This window comes from Cyanistes caeruleus, chromosome 6 (genome assembly GCF_971803275.1).
Source record: "Cyanistes caeruleus chromosome 6, bCyaCae1.hap1.1, whole genome shotgun sequence".
NCBI lineage: Eukaryota > Metazoa > Chordata > Aves > Passeriformes > Paridae > Cyanistes > Cyanistes caeruleus.
This window is the reverse complement of record NC_141706.1, coordinates 59,193,263-59,216,174: the sequence shown is the minus strand read 5'-3', so window position 1 is coordinate 59,216,174 and position 22,912 is coordinate 59,193,263. Positions and strand designations below refer to the sequence as shown.

The window sequence follows — 22,912 nt, the reverse complement described above, 5'->3', positions numbered from 1 at the left end:
AAAATAATCTATTCAAAAGGTTGATCTCATGGGGTTTTTATTTTAGTATTGACATAATTAGATTCCTCTTAAAAGAGAGTTTTCTGTTGGGAATAAAGGCAAAAATCCAGTGGAATCTGCCCTTACTGCTTCCATCGCTTGACTACAGTACATCCTGCCTGTCAAAGAAATATTTTGAGTTCAGGTGCAATTTTTCATTTACCATTGCAAGTTGCCAATAAGTAAGACATTCATTATAGCCCAGAAGTATGTAGACTGAGGAGTTTCTGATATTAAACAGCATAGAAAGGAAGGAGGAATAAGAAAATAAATTTTCAGAGTGACAAGACTAATATGTAGAAATAAATATTAAAGGAGGTTCATTTCCTTAATTAAATCTAAGGTATTAAGTCTAAGGTATGATTTGGTTTGAGGCTGCTTGTAAACTGGTTCCCAAACTGTTTAATTACTGTACTATTCATCTCACCTGTCTCAAAAATATTAATCATCAAATGGTAAAATATTAGCTTGTAGTAGGAGGGTGATGTCAGAAGCTGAAACTCGAGTTCATTACAAATTCTATCTTTCATCATGCCCTTTTAAAGTGCATGTTAAATAACATAAATATAATTTTTTTAAGATCCCTGTCAATATTAAGAAATTGGTGAATATAGATGCAAATTATTCTTGCCTCTGTGAGACATACATAATACTTCCTCAGTGCCTAATAATGCAGTGTTTGCTCTATGGCATTTCATTTAGGAGCTCATCCCTGTGTAAATGCTGCTGTGAATCAATGAAAAGACATTTACAATTCAGCAAAACTGTCTGCTTTGATGTATCACCATGTAGCAAATGAATCTGTGGCATCTGGAGGAGTAGGTATTTGTAGTGGCTTTTTAGTACCTCCTTCAGATGTCAGTTCTGTAGGAGGTCTGGTTCCCTTGCTGCAGGAGAAAGGAGGAGGTCTGGACCTAAAATGTGATAGGCTCATGTTTGTTATGAGAGGTGAGTGTCTTGAGTTTGTGGATGGAATTGTTAATAACTACTAGGAACAGCACAAACTTAAGAACCTGAGAAACCAACAACCTCATTAAGGAACTGAAAACGCAGTGCTGTCTTTGCCTGGCATAGCCTGAGGTTCTGGAGAAGGACTGAGACAGACTTTTTTTCTGTGGTGGTGTTTGCATACAGATTATTGCAAGCAGACTCAACTAACATGAAGTGTTCTAAACTAATTGATTTAACTAGATCTTTACAAGAGAAGGATTCCGTGTTTTTCATGCTGTTTTCAAAAATGAAGCTGTGCTGATTTGGAGACCTGAAACCAGCAATGGTCTGTCTGAAAATAATTGACTGGATGTTGAAGAGGACTTCTGCTCACTCTGTTTACTGCTTTTGCCATGTGGATGAAAAGGAGAAAACTGCGAGTGAAGTTACAGGTTCAATGCTGTGTTTCCTCAGCTGTCTGTATTTTTTCCCCTAAGTATAGTGTAGCTCTTGAAGTGAAAGGGATACTTACTGGTATTCAGTGAGGTGAACTTAAAAAGATTTCTCATAGGGTGTTAGTATTTAAGTGGTTAATTATCGCTGTTTCCCCTTGTTCTTGTGCTTTTCCGTTTTTAAAAGGTTTTTAAACAGACTTTCTAAATTGAACATTTTATTGTAGTTAAGAGCTTCTTCAAGGAGACACTAATATTTGCATTAATATTATAATTAATCTTCTATAATTTACATTATACAAAATAATACAGCACTTTTGCCAGGCATTAGGAGAGAGACTTCCAAATATGCCTGTTTAGAGCAGTTAAAATTCTGAGCTCTTGGATTAAACTGGCTTGGGGTTTTTTTGTTAGTTTCTGGTGCTTTTACAAACTAGTGTCTTACTGTCATTGTGCATTCCAGGTTACATTATCCATTTAGAAAATCTTTAAGTTTCATGTGATGAAATGGCTTTTTTTACTTTGCAGTGCTCACAATCCCTATACAGATGTTACTTTTTGAGTCTGGATATATTTTTAGCAAGATTACTTAGTGGAATAAAACATCTCTGTGTTTCTTGGACAGTGTTATACTCAAAATTTCTACTGGAAACACAATGAGCTATCAATGTTTTGATAGCTCAAACTTCAACTAATAATTAAAGCAGAAAGAAAGGAAGCATTGGGAAAATTATGCGTAGTCTGATGCAAGTTGCATACTTCTGAAAAAGCACATATGTGTATTGAGAAAATATTAGTAATTCACACATGCTCCCCCTATAACTTCTAAAATCAGTGATCCAGAGGGAAGCCTTCATGACATTCTGAGCCCCTTGTAAGTACAGCCTGCAGAGCTCAGCAGAAGCAGATGTAGAAGTTTGGTTTTTTTCTGGCAATTGGTCATGCCAGATTCAGTCAGCACATCCTGAAACGGTTTTAGGAGCAGCATCTGGTTTTCTGTTTTGCTTTCTTGTCTCAAGTAAGCATATTTTGTTTTGGGAATGAAACTTAGAGATGCCTCCTTACTTTCTTAGCCAATTAGTCCCTTTCAGTCAGTAATTAATAATAAAATTTCTTTTGGTGGCCACAAGTGCATACAAGGTACTTGCTCTGAAAGAATATTGGGGAGGACTCTATTCTGCATAAGTCATGCTTATTAAAAAAGTACTCACTAGTAAGAACTAGTAAGTTCTATTTTTTCCCTGTGTTGAAATAGAAAATTGCTATCTTGAGTGGACTTCACGTCTTTTAATTATTTCTCTACTATAAAAGTTTTTCATTAATGTTGACAAGTAAGAGGAATTTCAGTTGTCATTTCCAGCAAGCATTATACTTTCACTTCATAATTTACTCAGTGGGAAATTCAAACTGGGACAATAACGTTACCTAAACATTTTAGCTGGCATGTCTGTATCATATGGCCAAGATGGAGCAGCTTTAAGAGTTAGTGATCCAAATCTGGCTCATTTTAGTGATTGACCTTGAGATGTTTTTCTTACTTGAAAGATTATATGCAGCAACATGAAATACTAATTCAGGTAGAAAAAAAATAATTCAGTTACTTTAAAACAAATGGTATTTTCCTGTCCTAAATGAAGCTTAAAGAAACAGTTCTATATTGTGCATTGGTTGGAGAGCTGATACTTACGTAGGAATTTGATGTAGAAATATGGAAAAAGCCATTCATAGTGCCTGAGATAATGTGGTGTCAAGAAGATGTTTCTGAGAGTAAAGTCCAAGTACTGCAGTCTGTGCATCACTAGGGCATCAGTAGGGTGGGCGCAGAAAAGCAGAGGAGCTAAATAGCTTTACCTATGCGATCAGGTGTGATCAAATCCATAATTTGATATACAAAAAATTTTGGGCACTGGGAGGTTGTTTTGGTTTGAGGGGTTTTTTTTTGGTATGTCTGTAAAATGTTCAAACCTCATTCCATTTTATAAGCATTTGAAACAGTATTATTTATCAATATAGCCAAAATATTTAATGTTTTTTTTTCCAGCAATATTGACTGTATTGGGGGTAGCAAGTGATGTAGTTTTTATTTGGTTTACTAATAGTGTAGTCATGTAATTTGGTGAAAAAATTACATTGTTTACTGAATTATTAGAGTGTGGTAGTCCAGCTTTTACATTGATCCAATAAATTAACTGAATTATGTGTAAATACTTTGAAACTGGTATTTTCTTTTCGTGGAAATTATGAAGTTGTGGTTACGCCCTGCAATTCTAAGGTTATGAGTTTTGGTTTTCTGAGTAGCAAGTGTCAGCTTCTGAAATATTTCTTGATACATTGTACTCTCTTTCTTGAGATTGCATACAAAGGAGTGTGGTTGAAGTAATTTAGTGTATAAATGTAAATTGTATTTCTTGATAGAATTATGGATATACTGAAACAATGCGTTCATTTTTTAAAACACATGAGATTTGGTCACACACATGGTATGAATTTTAAAGAATTTTCATCATCTGTGTCTCTATCCTAATTTTGTAGCTTGTGTTAGTTTTGAAATGCAAAAGGAGTGAGAAAGCATTTCTAATACTTTGCATTTCATTCAAATAGCCTCTTAAATATCTGAAGGGGATCAGCTTTACTTTCCTTCACTTTTACAGACCGTTTTGTCTGTTTTTGTTACAGATCCTCACCCTTAATGGCCCAAATTTGTCAGAATTTTTCCCATCTTTGAATGTGAGCTTAGTGACCCTTCATCAAGGGTTCTCATGTGGTCTTGTCCTGTGTTAGGTAAATAATGTGAACGAGCAGTTTGAGCTGCCAAGGCAGTTATGCTGAAAATATTATGAAAGGAAAGCAGGTTCAGATTCTCTTACTGCCTAAAATACCTGCTGGCATGTGTGTTATCACGGTGCATTACCAGGACTTGTGCTGGTGCTACCAAATAACAGAGAGGACTAATATGTAGGATAAGGGCTCTTTTTTCTCTTGTTTGTTTTGTCTCTTAGTGTTCTCATCTCCATCCACTTTTCCACTTTTTGCTTTTTTCTGCCACTCTGCATGGTCTGTGTCCCCCCATTCTGCTCTGATGTTCCTCACTCTTTCACAGGTGCCCATCATTCCTCTTTCTCTGAGGACTTGGGAGGAGCCTTTAACCTACCTCTGAGGAGTGGGGGTTTAGGATGTCTGGTTAGGATGCCCTGATATACACCAACACATTCATGGAACATTTTCTATTCTGCAGGTTGGGAATCCACGTGTTGAGCTCACTCTTTCTGAACTGCAAGATATGGCTGCCCGACAACAGCAACAGATTGAAAATCAACAGCAAATGTTGGTTGCTAAGGTAATAATTATATACAGACCAATTTTTTTCAATATATGCAAGCATAAGTTTCATGGATAGAGAAAAATACTCTTAAGTCATTTCAGTTAAGCTCAAGAAATAGCTTGAGAAATCCATCATTTTACCAGAATAATCACTAGGCAATGCACAGTCTTTTGGCATAAATACTGCTAGAACAACCTATGTCATGTGTCTTTATAAAAATATTTCCAGGGCTTATCTCTTGTGTGGCCCCCTTCATGATCTTTGGCAGAACAGGCTTGACTCCAGTTCATCTTTAGTGGCTCATTCACTCCAGTACGGTAATCATGTGAGATGAGAATACGCCAAATTCAAAAAAATTTATGTATTGCATTTCCAAGTCTCAGAGACAGAACCTAAGTATGTTTGCAGAGTGGGGAGGGGGCTTAATGGTTCTGATGTTGTTGATGCTGTTTGAAGTACTATACAGCATACCTTTGATACTTCGAGTACCTAGGAGTCAACCTACTGGTTCTGTTCTTCCTTGATAGAAATAATACTAAAAAAAATATTTTTCCTAGTGTGCCCAGCAGAAGAACTATTATTTAGAACTGAAACATTTTTTTACAGCAGGTCATTTTGTTTAAAATGGTCTGTTGGACATACTTTGTCATCTTTGGGAAGCCGGGTAACAGCACTGGAAATTTATTTTGCCAACAGCAAGAAAACTGTTAATAGTGGCAGAAAACAAATGCCAGAGGAAGCATCACAGATGTATTTGAATGAGTGTTCAGGCTGGGGCTGTATTCACATATCTATGTAAATATTATACTTTTTGTCATAAAAAATCTTGAATCTCTGCTCTAAAACAGATTTGATAATTGATGTTAAAAAGTTTTTTGTAGGACTGGTACATATTTCAACAAAATGTAACATTTTCTCATTTGTGGAAGTAGAAAACCTGATCAAAATTAAAGGGTTTTCCAAGTTAATGTGTTGGGTTTTTTTTAAATAAATGGGTAACAGATATCTCTTGTTTGAAACCTCCTTCTGTCAGGAACAACGTTTGCGTTACCTGAAGCAGCAAGAGCGTCGCCAGCAGCAGTCTGTTTCTGAGAGTGAAAAGCTTCAAAAACTTAAAGAACGTGTTGAAACCCAGGAGACAAAGCTGAAAAAAATTCGTGCCATGAGAGGACAAGTGGACTACAGCAAGATGATGAATGGCAATTTGTGTATGTGGAATTCTTAATTTATTTAAATTTACTGTTGACTGCATGACTAGCAAATAATGCTATATTGTAAGTCAGTATAGCATTGAAGCAGGTTTTCAGGTACAACATTTTTTGTTTTATGGAGGTTCTGGATTTCCACGAAATTTTTATGTGACAGAACCTTTTGTTAGTTTTATATTGTCAAACATAAAGTCAGAATAAGTCTATTCTGTAAGTATTCAGAAATATTATGACTGGTAGCAAATTTGCAATACAAATATTTCATATATATTTTAGATGTAAAGCTATTCTGGTGTGTTTATTAGTACTTGTAGAATTAAAAAAATAACAATTCTGCTTTATTTAGTTGTTTTTTGTTATTCTTATCTTGTTAATTTTAGCAACTGAAATTGAGCATATAAGTGCCATGTTCCAGGAAAAGCAGCAGGAGTTGCAGGCTGCAGTGTTAAAAGTGGATCAACTCACTCAGCAACTGGAGGATTTAAGGAAAGGGAAACTGAATGGGTTTCAGTCATACAATGGACAAATGACAGGGCCTGCAGCAGTAGAATTAAAGAAGTTGTATCAAGAGCTACAGGTAAGTAACAAAATATGCTATTTGGATTACAACAGTAGATTTTAAAAGTTGTATTACTGCTCTTGTGAGTGGCGATTTGGGTCTGTTACACCTCATAAAAGTAATGTGCTGGAATGCTGTTAATGTGTGAGGTTGTAATTGGCATACAGCCTTTTATAAGAAAGAACTTCATTAGCTTTAAAAACTATTTTGTTTCTTATATATGTGATGACACAAAGTGTGCAAGTGTTTTGAAGGGCATTTTTCAGCCCCTAGACATACTGAATGTCCACATAATTTATAATTTGCTCTCAAAAAAATTTTGGGAAACTAATTTTGGTTCTTTTCTATTATGCACTGATCTGGGTATAAAAAGCTCAATTAGATATGATCTTAACTTGGAGATGTGACTGTAATTTTATAAGTGTTTTGTGAAGATACAGCTATATTGCCTGGTGTGAATAAGCAAAATACATAGGAATTAAATAACACATTTTAATAGAGTAATCAAAAATGAAAACTGCACTGTATAGTGCACCATAGTTGCAGTATATTCGCACAGTATTCCCTGCATCAATATTGCATATCTCCTCCAAGAAGATTGTTATATCTAGAGTGTAGTTCTCATGTGAGGAGTGAAGTATCCAGTTTACATTGAAATTCTGTCAAATTGTGTGCTAATGTATCAGAATTTTAAGGGCTTTTTTATTTACTCATGTGCTTTATTGTGATCAAGGAAACAGCTCTAATATATTTAATTTTTTAAAATTAATTTAAATTTCAAAATTACTCTCATTTATTTAGATGAGCAAATACAGCATAGAAATTAATTAATCCTGTTTTCATGCAATAGGAATAAGTGTGCTTTTTTTCTATTTTTCCCCCTTCCCCATGTATACAAGGCATATATGCCTTTGAGTATTTCTAAGTGCAAAGATGCTCAGTAGATGAAGATTTCTCTTGTGCTTCATAATGATCCCATATGTGTTTATCAAGACTTAAATTTGCCTCAGTTGTTTTTTGCTTGTCACATTACCATGAAAATTGGAATACTGAGACAATGTTTCAGTTATTAAAGGTATGAAAAAATGCCAATGGCAAAGCAAGAGAAATAATTATAAAGAGTGTCATGGTTGATTTAAACCATAAAGGTAATCCACCTCATAATCTACTGGAAAACTGCTGTGAAGGTTTCAGTTTAATCCCCATGCAGAGAGGAAAATCTGTGCCCAGTCTCTGCACTAGCAGTTCTGCTAACACCCCTTCCAGACATCATAAAGTCTTGTCTGGAACTGGAAACAGAATCAATAGCATAATTTCTGTTACAGAAATAGTTTTCATGATAGACAGACTCTCCTGGGTAAGCATAGCTTTAAACAAACATTTTCTGTGATTTCATTCTTCACAGTAGAATTTTCTGAAATGTCTTTCTGCCTAATTCCTAAATCCATTTTCTATAAATGGGATGCAGTCTGTATGTATTTAATAGGCATCCACTAGTTTTTTAGGACATTTTTTCACTGTTTTCTTCTAAGAGTTGTTCATGATTGCAAATGCTACCTTGACAGGATGCGTGGAATTGTAAATTAGAGACATTAGAACAAGTTGTTGATCCAAATTCCTTTGGATTTTTTTAACACAGCATTAAAAACCAACTTACCAAGAGGCAGAATGAGAACTGTCCTAACAAGTGGGGTTTTATGGTTTTGTTTTTTGGTTTGTTCTTTTGTTTGTTTTTGAAGATCCGTAACAGGCTTAACCAGGAGCAGAACTCCAAGCTCCAGCAGCAGAAAGAACTCCTAAACAAGCGCAATATGGAGGTGGCCATGATGGACAAGAGAATCAATGAGCTGCGCGAACGACTGTACAAGAAAAAAGTTGAGGCACGTCAAAAAGAAAACATTCCTGTAAGATAAACTGTTAAAAGGGCCACACTTCAGTTTATCAAGGGCCTATAAAAACTACATAGAATCTCACTTTGTCCCACTCGAGTAATACAGTTACCTATGATAAAAGCAGCAGGTCTCTTAAAACTATTTTAAGGCTTCTCATAGATATGCAAAAACTGTAAGAAGAATATGTTTGCTTTTATTTTTCTTTATGGCACAAACAATACTATATTAAAAATCAGAAATGTTTATACTTCTAGTAAAGAAAGTATGACTATGTGCTATATGTTTAAAAGCATGAATGCATTAAAAAATTGGGTTGTATAAAATATTATCTTCCAGTATGTAAAATAGATAAAAATATAAAGAGTTTGATAAAGTTAAGCTTAATAGTTGTCTGGAGCTTCAGAAAGATTTTAAGATATGAATTCTGCATTTTCATAATTATTAGCTAGAGGTATTGCTTTAAAAAAACTCTGCACATACATATTTGATCATTTAAGAACTCATTTTAGACCATTTGCTTGAGAAAGGCTCAGTGAAAGACACCTTGCAGAGACAAAAGTATCTACAAGAGATGTATGTTTTTGAGGTGTTGATTTCAAGGAATAAAATTTGTGCTTTCTACTACTTGTTTTTTGTCTTTTAGTAGAAGCACAGAGTATGGTAACTTCATTATTAAGGTGTCCTAACTACAGTGCATGGTTCTAGATAATTAAGTTTAGACCTCCCCGTTCATGCAGAAAGGTCTAGATTAAATGGACATTCACGGTTCAATTTGTCTGATTGTTTTCAGTTGAATCGTATTAATGGAACTTCATCGCCCCAGTCGTCCCTGAGTGCTTCAGGAAGGGTGGCAGCGGTAGGACCTTACATCCAAGTTCCAAGTGCTGGCACTTACGCTGTACCAGTAGATCCAGTTAAGCCACAGTCTCTCACCATTGCTCCCAACTCAACACATGGAAGATCAAAGTCTGGTAAGTACTTGTGTGATGTTTATTAATACATATGGTTTGAAAAGGGCCAATAAAGAAAAGGAGTAATCTTACAAGACCCTAGTGTTGGCATAAGTTGTGTAGGAGAGGAGGCAAGTTTCAGATGTGTTAATACTATTCTGTATTGTTCTGTATTGTATCCAGTTCTGTGAAGTGGACATCAGTCAGTTGATCTGTGGCACTTTTGCTTCTTTCCATGAATATTTTGTAGGAAATTGAGTGTTTTCTTTGAAATTTTACTGGCTGGTACATCCCTAAAATGAGCGTGTTTTCTTCACAGATTCTATGTTGTGTCTTTAATAGCTTTTTCAGTTAGTTTGTGTGTTTGAATATAATAATGAAATCAACTTTGTGGAATTAAATAATTATTTACAGTATGTTGCTTTTTGTCAAGTAAAAAAAGGCTAGTAAGTAGATAATAATACTCCTCAGAAGGACACTATATAGGAAAATGGAATAAAACTATGAGAGGTTTTTGTTCCATCTGAAATGTGGGAATTTTTGGTCCTTGAAGCATTTCTGAAATGGAATAACCATAATATTGATACTGTTTACTTGTTTCTGCCCAATTTAGTGAAGAAGGTGCCCCTCCAGAACTCCCCAGAACTTTGTGTCTGAAATTGGCTCCCATGTCTCCCATGATTAATAATTCCATCTACGATATAAAATAGAATTATTATTTAATTTGTGTTGTAGACTGAAGGAAGCAGGTCGTATTTGTGCCTTAAGTTCTCAGTTCTAGAAAATCTTACCTGTCTGCTCATACCTTAGAAAAATCAGAATTCTTAAGAAATGATAAGCTAGGAAATATACATAATGCAAATAAAAATGCATAATCCCATTGGTCTAACCACAGGGCTTGTTTTACCTGGTCTCCTAGGAGAGATCAAAAAGGGGCTAGGAATGAATGACTAGGATGCCAAAGCTGCTGGAATATTCGCATACATTCAAGTACTTAAAATTGAATATTCCAGAAAAATTCAGTCATGCTTTCCAGATGGGAGGAAAAGATGGAGGGAAGACAACCTGAACCTCTCTGTAGGAAAGAATGTCGGAAATGCTCCCTTCAAAAACCCCAAGGTCAGGAAGTAGAACTGGCCAAACAGAACTTAAAAAAAAGACCCCAGTCTTTCCGATTGATATTAGTGATTTAGCAGTACCTTTATCAGCTAAAAGTATTCAAAATCTTTACAAACCCATCACTGTGGTTTTATGGGAAAGTCTCAAGAATATGGACTGACTTAATTGTGGGGTGAAGATTCATAGATCCTTCTTCCACATATGAAAAAGGACACTTTAAAGTTTACCAGCTAAAAACCACAATTTTGTAATATCAACCTCCCAAAAAATATATACCCGCTTCTAGACCTACCTAGGGACTTCTAATATTATGAAAGTAATTATTCTGCCTTAGGACTGACTTTGTATTTATTATTTTGAAGGTACTTGAATGAAGTTCTGTAAAATAGATTTATCTAAGCAGCAGCATATATGCTTCCAGAAAGAAAAGAAATTGAGAATTTATTTCAACTGTCATGCTTTTATTTCTCATTATCTGAGTGTTCCTGTTCTAATGTTCTCCATTGTCATTTTTATAATTTTTCCACCACTTTTTTCTTTCTTTTTCTGTGTAACTGGATCTGCCTTGGTGCGTCCGGTAGAGACAGACTGTGGGTGTGTGAAAAAATCTCCAGACACCTGGAAGGTTTCTGATTTAGACATAATAGTGGATCCTATTCTGTCACCTCCCACTTCTCTTCAGTCTGCTGTTCACAATGTCATCCGCCTGGCACCTACTCTGTTTGACACCCAGCACTGTGAGTCCATAGAAGATCTCTGGCTAGCTAAGAACTCAGTTTTTAATATGGTCATCTGAGCTCTTGCACACAGATGCATATTAAACAGCATCTTTAGAACTTGTGTTGTGGTCTGGCGTGTAGAAGATGCTGTTGAAATGTAAATTGGTTGAGAAGTTGCTTTTCATCTTTGAAGGAAACAGATTTGCAGCAAATTTATCCCAGGAGTACTGGAGTAGTGTATCAGGGATGAGTTTCCTTCTTTGAAAAACCTCAACATTTTCTAAATGTTAGAAATTTCTAGCAATCACTAAAGAGTGCTTTAGTGTATTTTGGATTGGATAGATGTATAAAATACAAGCTGAGTTTGAGTTACTTTGTGGGAAACTTCAAGTTTCCGTGTTGCACTGACCCCAGAGCTGGGATAGAAGCTCACACTGTCCAAGCCAATACCCAGTTTTGCTGGACTTCGAGCATGCTTCAGTTGCTATAGTAAGTATTCTGGATCCAGACCTACAAATACCTTAGGTAAAGTCAGAGAAAATGCACAAATCCTTTTGTGTCTGTGTGTCACTGTCTTATTTATGTAAATGCACAGTGGCCTGGTGAGAGCTGAAATACACTGGGTGTTACATTTACAGGCACAGGCAAGGGGGTGCATTTGGAGGGGAAGATGGAGCCAGTTGGCTGTGGGTGTGCTGAGAGCAGGAGCTGGGGTGGCCTTGTCAGGACGGTGTTGGCATCAGATCCCCCTAGACCAGTTTGCTCAAAGCCTCATCCAGCCTGGCCCTGAACACCACCTCCAGAGATGGGGCATCCACAACTTGTCTGGACAATTTGTGCCAGTGACTCCCCAGCCTCACACTGTAGGTCAGAGAGAAGAGAGAGTCTGTATTTAGTTCTAGTCTGTTACCTCAGAATCTGGGGATAAACATCCTGATTACAATAAGTTTTCGTGTATCTGTCTTTCTAATAGAAAAGTGTTGAAATTGCAGGTAAGATGTTTAAATTTGTCATGTCTTTTGCTGTTGTTCTGTAAGTGCTTTCCTCATAACTAAACTTATAGATCCAGACGCTTTCATGTTTAGCATGAATCAATTATAACACCTTTCACTGATCTTCAAAACAAAGGTTTTACTGAACTGTAACCTTACTAGAAGTACAGAATGTCTTGTGTATTTTGTACAGTAAGCATTAATTCAGTGCACAGTTGGAAAATTTGCCATTATTTAGAGCCTAAGTGTTTAGACATCTTTCTGGTTTTTGCTCTTGGTTGATGATTAGAAACAATGGCAAACAAAACCCACATTTTCAGCTCTTGGATAATGACAGTATTGAAACTGGGTCTCATTATGTTACTTCCTGGCAGTTTGCAAGTGTGAAAAGTGATTTCTGGACTATATACTGTATTCTCAGTGTAAAAATATGCAAGTGTTAATCCTGCTTTGAGATACTCAACAAAGGCTTGTGGGTAGAAAGTAGAGTGGTGATGGAAAATCCACTCTCATTAGAATGTTCCTATGCAGCTTATTTTGAGACTGTCTACTATACTAGACAGAGAGTCAGTTTTCTAGAGGCAGATTCTGTTTTCTAGAGGCTTAGAACTGAAATAGGAAACCTGGCCTCTAAATACCTGATTTTCATTTGATACTGCATTACTGTGGCATCCAGAAATCTCATTGAATCTCCACACATGTCCGATCCCCCTGCATTTTAGCTGCTATCCTGTACTCAAGTCAATTATGTGTTGCACATCATCTTTACTGATTTAAATGCTCCACTACAACAATTACAAGCCATAGGGATGGAGGAATGATCTCCAGTCTCCTTAGAGGAAGAGATGCCTGAAATTTAATCTTGTAAAGGCAAATCAAATCCTTATGAGCTAACATGGGATCTATTTAGTTACTATATACCATATCTAATTATTAGGCTACTTAAACTCTTTTGCTTACTTAGAGAACTGAAACTAGTCTCACACAGTTAATAAAGTAACATCAATGCATCTAGGATTTCATTAAGGATTTGTTGCCTCAGTTTATGTGCAGCTGTGCATGATATTTTGCATATGATGAAGATAAAAGCCCATGACTTGTGTCGACACTGTGAGTTAAAGTTGTCAGCTGACTTCATAAATTTATTTAATATTAAATCTCTGGGGCAATTTTTATCAGGTGAGTATGTTGAGGAAAAACAAAAGGTGAGTTAACCACCACTTCCAGCAAAGGAATGTGTGCTTTTGTTCCACCCTGCTGTTGAAGGGAGTTTTTTCATCCTGTTATGGGTGAATGAATCTGGTAACCACAGTTTAAATTTGGAGTAAGTCCACTCGGGGCTTACATCGACTTAACATTTAGTGTCATTTGACAGTGTCTCTGGATAGTACCCAAAGAATTGTGTTGATGAAGTGTTCCTGTACAGATTGCTGCTCTGAATTTGTTTGCCTTTTAATAGCAGATTATGCAACACTCAAGCTAAAATTTTAATTGCATTTTTTCTATAGACATTTTCAATGCTATTTGAATATTAAAGGGTAGTGAACAGCACATTCTATGCAGTGATTTGGCTTTCAGTATTGATTTCTGAATCAAATATTAATAATCATCCCATAGTAATGAGATGATTATTAATATACTTATCATAATTATCTCACTTCTAGAATAAAACTAATCCCATTCTAATCTCAGCTGTTTTATTTCACATGTTTTGCTTGTTTGCAATGCTAGTATAGATTATCTTTAATCTAGTATTTTTGTCTGTTTTCAAGCTAATGATGGAAATTGGCCGATACTTAAACAGAGCTCAGCCCCTGTGGTAAAACCCCCTCAGATCTCCAGCACAGACTGGAAAGAATCAAGCATGGATACTGCTTTAAAACAAGGAACAATATCCAGCCAGCCCTTGCCAACTTCAGTATTAGGAAGTACTGATAAGCTGGTGAGTTTCATCTGTGATATATTTATAGATCTGCTTTGTTGAAATTATGAACCTTTGGCTTTCATAGCTGAACTCACTTCAATTAGATACACATTCCATTTCCCTGCTGCTGTTTATTTTAAAAGTCATAAACAAAATTACCTTTGTATTTCTTCCATTCCTTTCTGTTTTTATCACATTCAAATGTGTGGGTTTGTTTCAACTACAGAACTTTGTATTCCTTCCTTTTATATATCTAATCTCCCCTTTTCTCTCTATGCTTCTCCTAATCCTCTCCACCCTCCTTCATGTATTTCTAATTCATATCTTAGTCTTTTTGCTTTGTAGAGATTATTACTATTTCAGTGTACTATTTTTCTCATAAAAATCTCAAAAAAGAAGTCATTAAATCCATCCTTAAGTGAGTCCACTAGTGGTATCTGTCTGCACTGTTGTGCTAGTACTTTATGAATTCTTTAAGAGTATAATCTCTAAAGAATAAGGACTTGGTCTTTAAGTTGTTTTGGTAAACTCTGACAGCATATGTTTTCAAGTATGTTATCAACTAGGCACTGAGATCTGGAACCTAGAACAAGTGACTCAGGCTTTGCATGTATGCAAATAGTTTTGAATTGATATGAATGTGTTACAACTGAAGGTGCCTTTAAACAGTGGCCTTTGTCTGAGGTATGATGAGATCCTCTGATAAACCCAGAATTATATCTAGTGATAAAGGAACACAAATGGTTTGTTTTGCCTCCTTTGCTGTCCCACAAGATTTCTAGTATGGTATGTTGTTGATATTCTTGCTCAGAAGTACTTTATTTAATTAAATGGTATATATTATTTATTGTTCTTACACAGGGTCTTGACCTGGGGAAGGTGCCACCAACAGTTCCTGGTGTAAGCAAGCAGTTGCCTCAGAACTATGGGACCTATCCAAGCCCAGTTCCCTTAGGAACAGGTTCTACAAACTCTCTAGAAAGAAGGAAGGATGGCAGCCTGCCCAGGCCTGGCACCAGTATAGCAAATCGGCAAAGGCCGGTTCCTCTCCCGCCACCCAGCAACGCGCACCAGCCCAGCTCTTCACAGCAGATCCAGCAGAGAATTTCGGTCCCTCCAAGCCCCACGTATCAACCCTCTGGTCCCCCCTTATTCCCAGGAGGAGAGGGCAGACCAGAACTGCCTTTGACTGTGGCAATCAGACCTTTTCTTGCTGATAAAGGATCCAGACCTCAGTCTCCCAGAAAAGGGCCACAGACAGTGAATTCCAGTTCCATCTACTCAGTGTATCTTCAGCAAGCAACACCACCAAAGAATTACCAGCAAGCTGTGTACAATACTTTAAATAAGTCAGTAAAAGCAGGTAGAATATATTTTGCTTTTTTTCTTTGAAGTACATTAAGATCTACTTTCTTGGTTTAGTTGACTTATCAGTTTGGAAAACTTGTCTGTATGTGTGAGGAAAGTTATTTTTGTGCATGCAGCATAGCGGCAAAGTCATCCAATATATTTTTGAGGTTATCAATAAGTATGAATTGATTAACCTTTCATTTTAAAACAAGATGCAATTGGAACAATATAGATTGGATACTTTACCAATACTTTGATAAATAAGTTGAAAAAACAGTATCTAGGTAAGAGAGTTTTTCTTCTCTTACTGTTTCCTCATGAAAGAGGAAAAAGATTCCAGATGCTACTTGTAGCTTATAATTGTAAGAAGCATCAGCATCACCAATAGGTAAGTATTTATTTCTGTTTTGACAGTCCCCAGAACAATATTTTTTTTCTTTCTGTATTAGTATCTAACAAGTAGCAATAGTTTATTTATAAATATTTTGTTATACAATTTAAGAACAGCTCTTCACTGTTTTCCATCTTTCTTTTCTTCAGTTTATGGAAAACCTGTATTACAGTCTGGTTCAACCTCTCCCTCACCCTTGCCATTCCTCCATGGCTCTTTGCCTGCCCAGTCTCCCTCACAGCCACAATCTCAGCCTCAGACCGAGGTCACTGAAAAAGATCAAGAGCTGGAAAATGCCCCACCACCCAGTGAAAACAGCAATGTGGAAAACATTCCCCGTCCTCTCAGTCCTACTAAACTCACCCCAATTGTGCACTCACCCCTACGGTATCAGAGTGATGCTGACCTCGAGGCTCTGAGGAGAAAACTGGCTAATGCTCCGAGGCCGTTAAAGAAACGCAGCTCCATCACTGAGCCAGAGGGACCGAGTGGACCCAATATACAAAAATTATTGTATCAGCGCTTTAATACCCTGGCTGGAGGGATAGAAAGTGCTCCTTTTTATCAGCCAAGCAATCCACAGGACTTCATAGGCAACTTAGCTGACGTTGATAATGGGAACGCCAGCACCAATGGCAATATTGAAGAACCAATCCCTGTGCAACCTACAGTTCCTGTCCCTGATGAACCACCCCCTTCGTCAGATGCCAATGATAATGAGTTACCTTCTCCCGCTACCGAGGAGCTGATAAGCACTGAAACCACAAATCAAACACCTGAGACAACTGAAGACAACAACAACAATCTTGCTATAGTTCCTTCTACTGAGCAGTCACCCAGTCCCACACCAGAGGCCAGTTCTCCAGTAGAAGATGAAGCTCCTTTGCCACCTCCTCTTCCTCCTCCACTTCCTCCAGTAAGTAATAAAGCAATAGAACAACTTCGTAAACTACAAAATTAGCTTTGTGCTTAATCATAACTGGAATATGCTGAGCTTGTGCTCAGTGGTATCTTTGCACTTTAAGTCTCATGATATTAAAAGGAAAGAAAACAAAAAAAAAGGAGAGTTCCAGGGAGAATTCTGATGGATTAGATTCTTTACTACTCTAGCTGCTTAATAAGGAAAATAGGCGAACAGGTAACCGGAGGCTGTGTATGTATTTGTCCAGGCGTTAAAAGATAGCTTACCCTTAGTTTCATACAAATAGTTATGTCAGTGGGAAGCTTTTTCATTTGCAGACAAGCTGAAATAGCTGTTCGGGGGAAACTGCACTGCTTTTGACCTCTCAGAGAAAATAGACCCGGGCTAACTCCAGCAGCTGCACAGCTGGCTCGTGATAGCAGAAATGTTCTTCTAATGAGCTTGTCACATACTTTGAATTGCTTCCAAAGTCCATCCTCCAGCTGCACTAAAATCTTTTAAACACTTGCCATTACTAAAATCTACCACATTTGGAGAATTGAAAAATACAGGAAAAAACTGGATCTTATTCTTTGTTGTTGTGGTATCACTCACTCTTTGAAACCAAGGTTCATCCTCACTTTTAGATACAGGTAGGAACCTTGCATTCCTCTGAGAATTTAACTGCAGTGTACACAAGGCTTTGTATGGTTTTCCATGAGCCCCATAAGGGCCAGGATACTTCTGGGAGAATGGGATATGCTAGCAACTAATATTATTCATAATGTGAAGGGTTTATTTTCCAAACTGAAATAGCCATCCTATATAGGACCGTAAGTGAAAACAGATCCTACAGAGCTAGAGACTAAAAGCATTCTATAAAATCTGTAGTTAGTAATAGATTATTTTTTCCCCAGGAAGTGACAAGGACACATGTAAGGGATCCAGAATATTCTCAAAACACATTTAAATGTGCTTCAGATCTTGAAAATGCTGCTTCTGATAACACCTGCTAGAATGCCACATAAAATAGCTTCATGTTCTGTACTTTCCGTTCCTACAACAAAACTCCCAACTTGTCAGGCCTGACCTAACACAGAGACTCGTGCTAATTCAAGGCATTGATTCCTCTAAGTACAGACTCTGGCTTAATTGTGTGGTGCTTTCCAGGCTAAGCAAAAGTTTTCACAGTGTCTCAGATAATCCACCAGTAATATGCACAGCTTATATTAGATACAATTAAGATGATGATGCTTAAAACACTGACTTAAGTACTTCATTCCTTGTACTCATTATCTTTAATTAGAAGCTTTGAAATGATATTGGCTTGCTTTTTCATTTTTTCACTGCATAAAATGTAGTAATGTATCAAGCCTTTTATTTAGAGACTTTTAAATAGAAATGATTGCATAGTTCTAAATATCATTTAAGGAAGATTCATAAATGAATCATTTTTCTACTTGTACAACCTGAAATGATGCCTTCCAACTTTCATCTCTACCCAGACAAAACGTACCAACTTGAAGAAACCCAACTCAGAAAGAACAGGCCATGGTTTGAGAGTGAAGTTCAATCCCTTGGCTCTCCTCCTAGATGCTTCTCTGGAGGGTGAATTTGATCTGGTACAACGAATCATATATGAGGTAAGTTTTTAAACAATGGAAACCTCATGCAGTATTCAGGAAGAAGAAAGTGCTGAACTAATCTATGTTTTCAACAGGTTGATGATCCCAGTAAACCAAATGATGAAGGCATCACACCTTTGCATAATGCAGTGTGTGCTGGTCATCACCACATTGTGAAGTTCCTGCTCGATTTTGGTGTAAATGTAAATGCAGCAGATAGTGATGGGTGGTAAGTGTCAAGATTTTTAACCTAGTATCTGGGAGAAGCACCATTTAGATACACATTCAGAATTTAGCTGAGACCTGTTTTTGGAACTATTTCCTTTCTCTTTATCTCCAGCAAATGAGTACTCTTTAAACTGTAGGTGGAGACGAACTCAAAGGCAAGGTTACAGCTTCCCAAGCAAGCACACTTAAACCATAAATCAGACAACAGTTTGTGATAATTAGTGGTAGAGTGGCATTTCTTGTTCAGATGCTGAAATAATTAAACTATAAATAACAAATGACAAAAGTTAATTTGCTTAAGTTTCTTCATCATAGATCCCATTACAGATACAGGTGTTCTTGAAGAATCTCACTTTACAGGTAGTTGTAGCATTCCTGAAGTCTTTAGGGGGAGAAATGTGAATCCTCACCTTTGTTTTACCTTTCAGGTTTCCTTGTATTAGAAAATACCCTTTTACGCCCACAGCTTTGTAAGCTGTGAAAATTATTAGTTTTGCTATCATCTGTTTCATAATGCTTGGCTTTACTGGAGTCAGGTAAATCCTGAAATCCACCCTAGCTGCTTGACAGGTTTTAGACAATGCATACATATACTATAAACATAAAGAAAAATTTCCTTTTAAAATAGACAGGCTCTACATGGCAAGATGAAAGTTAGGACTCATGGAAGCTTCTTTTTTCACATGTACTTTTTTTTGCTTTATTTCAGGACACCCTTGCATTGTGCAGCTTCTTGCAATAGTGTTCATCTCTGTAAACTGCTGGTTGAATCTGGGGCAGCTATTTTTGCTTCAACTATAAGTGATATAGAAACTGCTGCAGACAAGTGTGAGGAGATGGAAGAAGGTTATATTCAGTGTTCCCAGTTTTTGTACGGTAAGCTGTGACATTTATCAACTCTTTTCTAAGATTCATCCTGATTCGTCCCTCTGATCCGTGTGAAACATCTGCTTAGGCCCCAGACTGGATGATAAGGCCCATCATGCCCCTGTGCTTTCCAAGTGCTAAAACCAGAATCACCTTTTCCCTGTGATGTTGGTCTTAGTCCTTCTGGGTTTTGAATTACTTTGCAGGCTCCTTCAAATTTTAAGATTTTTAAAGTTTTAATTTGGCTTCATTTCAAGGAAATGCTTCTACAGGAAGGTTTGACTGTAACATTGAGCTGTCAAGTATTTTGACAAGAGAGACTTTTAACTTCCAGATGCACACATTTCTAGCAGATCACACAAAGAAAGAAATACACTTTATGAATAATCAACTTACAGAAGGTGCTTAGTTATTAAAATATATTTTGCAAGAAAAGCACTTCAATGGAGCAGACAAATTTTTAATTTCCATCAGAAGATTTAAGCTTCATTAAGGCTCTGTCAGATCTGACATTGTGTGAATTCCAAAAGCCTCAAGTGTCCCCGTTCAAGGCCTGCTGTAGGAAGCAGTTTCCACGGCATGTATAATAGAGGAAAACCTCGTTCTCTGAAATACTCTCTAAGGTTTTTTTATATCGTGCAGTTAAATTTCTGACAACATTTCATCATGAAAGTGCTGAAAACTGTTCATGAAATGTTATTAGCAGGAGACTAATGGGCCACTGTGTCAATAATAAAAATTTCAGAGGGGACAAAGAGGCTATTTTACCATCTGGTGTTGTTAACAGGAGTGCAGGAGAAGCTGGGAGTGATGAATAAAGGGGTGGTGTATGCTCTGTGGGATTATGAAGCCCAGAACAATGATGAGCTGTCATTCCATGAGGGCGATGCCATCACTATTCTGAGGCGCAAGGATGACAATGAAACGGAGTGGTGGTGGGCCCGCCTCAATGACAAGGAAGGCTATGTGCCTAAAAACCTCCTGGGGGTAAGTTCTTTCACACTCTTCCTTCTATTTTTCACATGCACCTGAAGTAGGAACAGCAGATAGATCTTAGGTCAGAATCCCTCTGTGCACCATCCACAGCACTGTGGTGTAAAGCAGATTATCTTTATTCTCTCTGGCTTCTGTGCCATTGTAAACAAACAGAAGAGGCTACTGTTAGGAGATTGGTGCTGGTTGTCATTGAGCAAGTTAGTTTCTTTAATATAGTTTGTTTTAATGAGACTTTTTCTCCCCCTTGGCTAAAATACAGAGCCCTTGTGGAAAGCACAGTGACTCTATTAGGCAGCTTGAAGCCTTGGTTCAGGTAATTCTTTGGGAATGTTTTTAATACCTGGCACAAGATAGGAAGATAGATGTGTGTGTGTTAGAACAGGAAAGAGCCTTGAAGATGACAACTGTGGGCACATCATTTATGCTGCTCAGACATTGTCACGAGAGGCCAGGAATGTAAAGTGACTAAGTAGAGAGCTACTGAGGACAAAATGCATAAGAGAACCTTGCAGAGCAGGAAATAAGCTCTCTAGAGTACTCAACAGGGAATTTTTGTACTTATGTAAAAGCATCCTTTGTCTGTTCTGGATCTTGAGCTAAATGCACCACGTCATTTTCAGAGCAGCCATGCCATGTTGCTGCCATTGGCAGGAGTAAATCAGCCCTTTTCCTCCTGCGTCTTGTTTTTCAGGAGTTGCCCAAGAACACACCCAAGCTTACAAAAACCTCACCCCCCCAAAATACTTCACCACCCAGTTCTGCCTAATAAGTACCCCTCAGTTATAAATTATTTAAGTTGGTATTAACCATGCAAAGCCTAATACTGTTATTCTATTTTTTTTAGTTATATCCACGAATAAAACCTCGACAGCGAACCCTTGCTTGAATTCAGTTGTACAGCAGTGCAGCACCATGCTGGTAACTGGAAACTTAGAACATACACTGGAGCCATCATTTTTGATCATTTCACACAGAGAAATAAAACTATGATATTTAGTTTTAATGGTGCTTTCTCTTGTTAAATGGACAGCATCCAGGATTTCCAAGATCTGCAGTTTGTAAATGAGGATCGTTTCTGTGTGACCCAGCACTGATGAGGAGAGCGATACCTCCACTACCGACAGTGTTGCGCCAACTCTCGTCTAACGCGGTGTTTTGAGTCAGAGTTCTGTGGTAGGAGCTTTCTTGTGTTCCATGTTCAGAGGTGTCATTTGCAGAGTGCAGATGCACTGTCAGTTTGCTCCAACCCCCCACAGCAACTGTCCCATGTCGGGATTTTGGGTATTTCTGTTCAATACCAGTGAATGTTGAGTTCTCATTACCGATCAACTCTTTGGGTTCTAGGACACGAGATCTTCACCTGTTCCATGCATAATTAAGTAGTTACCAAAGCTTGGTATAGGCTAGGATTTTAGGTGGCAACATGCTCAACACTTAAATCCTAGCCTGGACAACCCCAACAAAAGCTTTACCTAGTCTAGCATCTTGCATTATTTGCATTTAGAATCAAGCTAGAGAACTAACAAAACCAACAGGATTTGTACACTTCTCAAAGACCCTACACAATATTTCACTTGGTGTTTTATTTTCTTATTATTCAGCCTACAGCACTGGTGTTACCTCTACGAATGTAAAGGTTCCCCTACTAACCCCCCAAGCTCGTCCAGCCTGGACACAACAGTTAGTACTGAAGTTGCAGCAGCTTAAGGGATTTGTATGTCTGCAGGGATGAAAGTGCAATAGTTGAAAAGGGTAAGAGTCTGGTAAGGGTTATACTGTGTCACCTGAAGTCTGCCTGAGTCAGTCTAGAAGAAAATATGAAGGACTGGATAGAAGTGGAAAGGAAAGAGGGTCGTGTAGATGCCAAGTCGAGGAGAAGAAAGAAAAAAGGTTTAGAGAAGGATTTAAGAAAGGCAATAGCTTATTTGAGGACAGTTTCTGTGGTTCTTGGCAGCCTACAACTGCTGCCAAGGCAAGTTATGCAATAACCTGTTCCACTACATTGTAGTTTTAAGCAAAAAAAGAAAAACCCCACAAACAGGCACTTCACTGGAGTTTTAATTGTACATGATTTTATATACCAGAAGTATATTTTGAATTTCCCATTATAAGTTTTAGCCATATTTCCTGTAATTTTCTCCCATTTAACAGTATGCAATTTAATTAACTCTTCATGTACAAGTTCTGTGTATAATTTATATATCCATTTCTGCAGTGCTGTAACTTGCTTTTACCACAGGTCAGCATTAACTGTATATATTGTGGTGAAAAGTGAAAGGGTATTATTGTTGAAGAATCTGCTACATGAATGTGATGATTTCAAGAGCCTATGATACACTAATTCAGAGAAAATGTAAATGTGCACAATAAAGTACTGCTAAGGCATGGCTGCATTCTCCACTCTTTCTAGAGGTCTTGACAGTAGATGTGGTTTTGGTCAGAGTCTGC

At 37.4% G+C, this 22,912-nt stretch overlaps 1 protein-coding gene across 16 annotated transcripts in view; it reads left to right on the top strand.

The window, feature by feature from the left end:
- PPP1R13B (protein phosphatase 1 regulatory subunit 13B) overlaps positions 1 to 22,849 on the top strand; it is a 69,167-nt gene extending 46,318 nt beyond the window's left edge. For 3 of the 16 annotated variants that reach the window (XM_086892533.1, XM_086892527.1, XM_023927459.2), the window contains exons 5-18: positions 4,657 to 4,758; positions 5,777 to 5,951; positions 6,332 to 6,528; positions 8,250 to 8,414; positions 9,193 to 9,373; positions 11,053 to 11,208; positions 13,955 to 14,124; positions 14,968 to 15,469; positions 15,997 to 16,763; positions 18,254 to 18,391; positions 18,469 to 18,602; positions 19,311 to 19,477; positions 20,256 to 20,455; positions 21,309 to 22,849. In XM_086892533.1, coding sequence (XP_086748659.1) covers positions 4,702 to 4,758; positions 5,777 to 5,951; positions 6,332 to 6,528; positions 8,250 to 8,414; positions 9,193 to 9,373; positions 11,053 to 11,208; positions 13,955 to 14,124; positions 14,968 to 15,469; positions 15,997 to 16,763; positions 18,254 to 18,391; positions 18,469 to 18,602; positions 19,311 to 19,477; positions 20,256 to 20,455; positions 21,309 to 21,350 — 3,051 coding nt within the window. In that variant the 5' untranslated portion in view covers positions 4,657 to 4,701 and the 3' untranslated portion in view covers positions 21,351 to 22,849. Of the gene's footprint in view, positions 1 to 977; positions 1,422 to 4,656; positions 4,759 to 5,776; positions 5,952 to 6,331; positions 6,529 to 8,249; positions 8,415 to 9,192; positions 9,374 to 11,052; positions 11,209 to 13,954; positions 14,125 to 14,967; positions 15,470 to 15,996; positions 16,764 to 18,253; positions 18,392 to 18,468; positions 18,603 to 19,310; positions 19,478 to 20,255; positions 20,456 to 21,308 lie in introns of those variants that run through there. The other 13 variants (XM_086892528.1, XM_023927460.2, XM_086892534.1 and 10 more) reach the window with 7 other exon arrangements.
- Positions 22,850 to 22,912: the final 63 nt, after the last annotated feature.